This window comes from Phanerochaete carnosa (assembly GCF_000300595.1).
Source record: "Phanerochaete carnosa HHB-10118-sp unplaced genomic scaffold PHACAscaffold_6, whole genome shotgun sequence".
Classification (NCBI taxonomy): Eukaryota; Fungi; Basidiomycota; class Agaricomycetes; order Polyporales; family Phanerochaetaceae; genus Phanerochaete; species Phanerochaete carnosa.
This window is the reverse complement of record NW_006767633.1, coordinates 3,074,059-3,074,801: the sequence shown is the minus strand read 5'-3', so window position 1 is coordinate 3,074,801 and position 743 is coordinate 3,074,059. Positions and strand designations below refer to the sequence as shown.

At 50.7% G+C, this 743-nt stretch overlaps 1 protein-coding gene across 1 annotated transcript in view; it reads left to right on the top strand.

The window, feature by feature from the left end:
- Window positions 1-247: 247 nt before the first annotated feature.
- Window positions 248-743, top strand: part of PHACADRAFT_197231 (uncharacterized protein) — a gene marked incomplete at both ends in the record, with an annotated part of 3,627 nt that continues 3,131 nt past the window's right edge. The window contains 2 exons of the mRNA XM_007397417.1: window positions 248-574; window positions 629-727. Of these exons, the coding sequence (XP_007397479.1) occupies window positions 248-574; window positions 629-727 (426 nt within the window). The remainder of the gene's footprint in view (window positions 575-628; window positions 728-743) is intronic.

Sequence of the window (743 nt, the reverse complement as noted above, 5' to 3'; positions counted from 1 at the left end):
AATCTTGAGCTATCTGCTATGAGATGCAGGGCTTCAGCTGGTACACTTTACTAAGTCCAATGCGATAGATTTCCTGTAATTTATTCTTTTTGTGATCGATGTTGTCGAGTCTGCATGAGATGAGGGAGCGGTCAGAGTTTGGCCGTATTTGGGCAGCAAGGTCGAGTTTTATAAGCGCCCATTCTCTGCCACCTGCCACACACCCGCTCCCAGTCCGAAGCGTTTCTCCACCACATCCTTGTATGATATGTCCAACGAAGACAAACCAGAGAGACAGCTGTTGGCAGACATAAATGCGCAGATTGTTCGTGCGCGGCGAGCCCAAGTGCGGACATCTGCTGTTGTCACACAAGTGAGTGTCTTGCATGCCGACGTTGCGCCAAGCGCGTTCACGAACGAAGCTTTGCAGCAAAAGGACACCCTCAAACGCCTCATTGATGCTGTGCACTCGTCGTACTCCTCGTTGAAAACCGTCGCTGCGCAGAATATCAAGTATTTCATCAAGGATTTTCCCGAACTTGAGGATGACGCTATAAACGCGGTGTACGACTTATGTGAAGACCAGGACCAGAAGGTGCGTCTGCGTCATCATCACACATATCCCCTTGTCATGATTCCGTCCTGCTAGGTACGCAAGGACGGATACCGCGCTATCACTTCCGTTTCGAGGGAACAGAGGAAGTGGGTGAAGCGCAACGCGGACGTCTTGGTACACTGCTTCAGAGCGGTAAGTGTCTATCTGC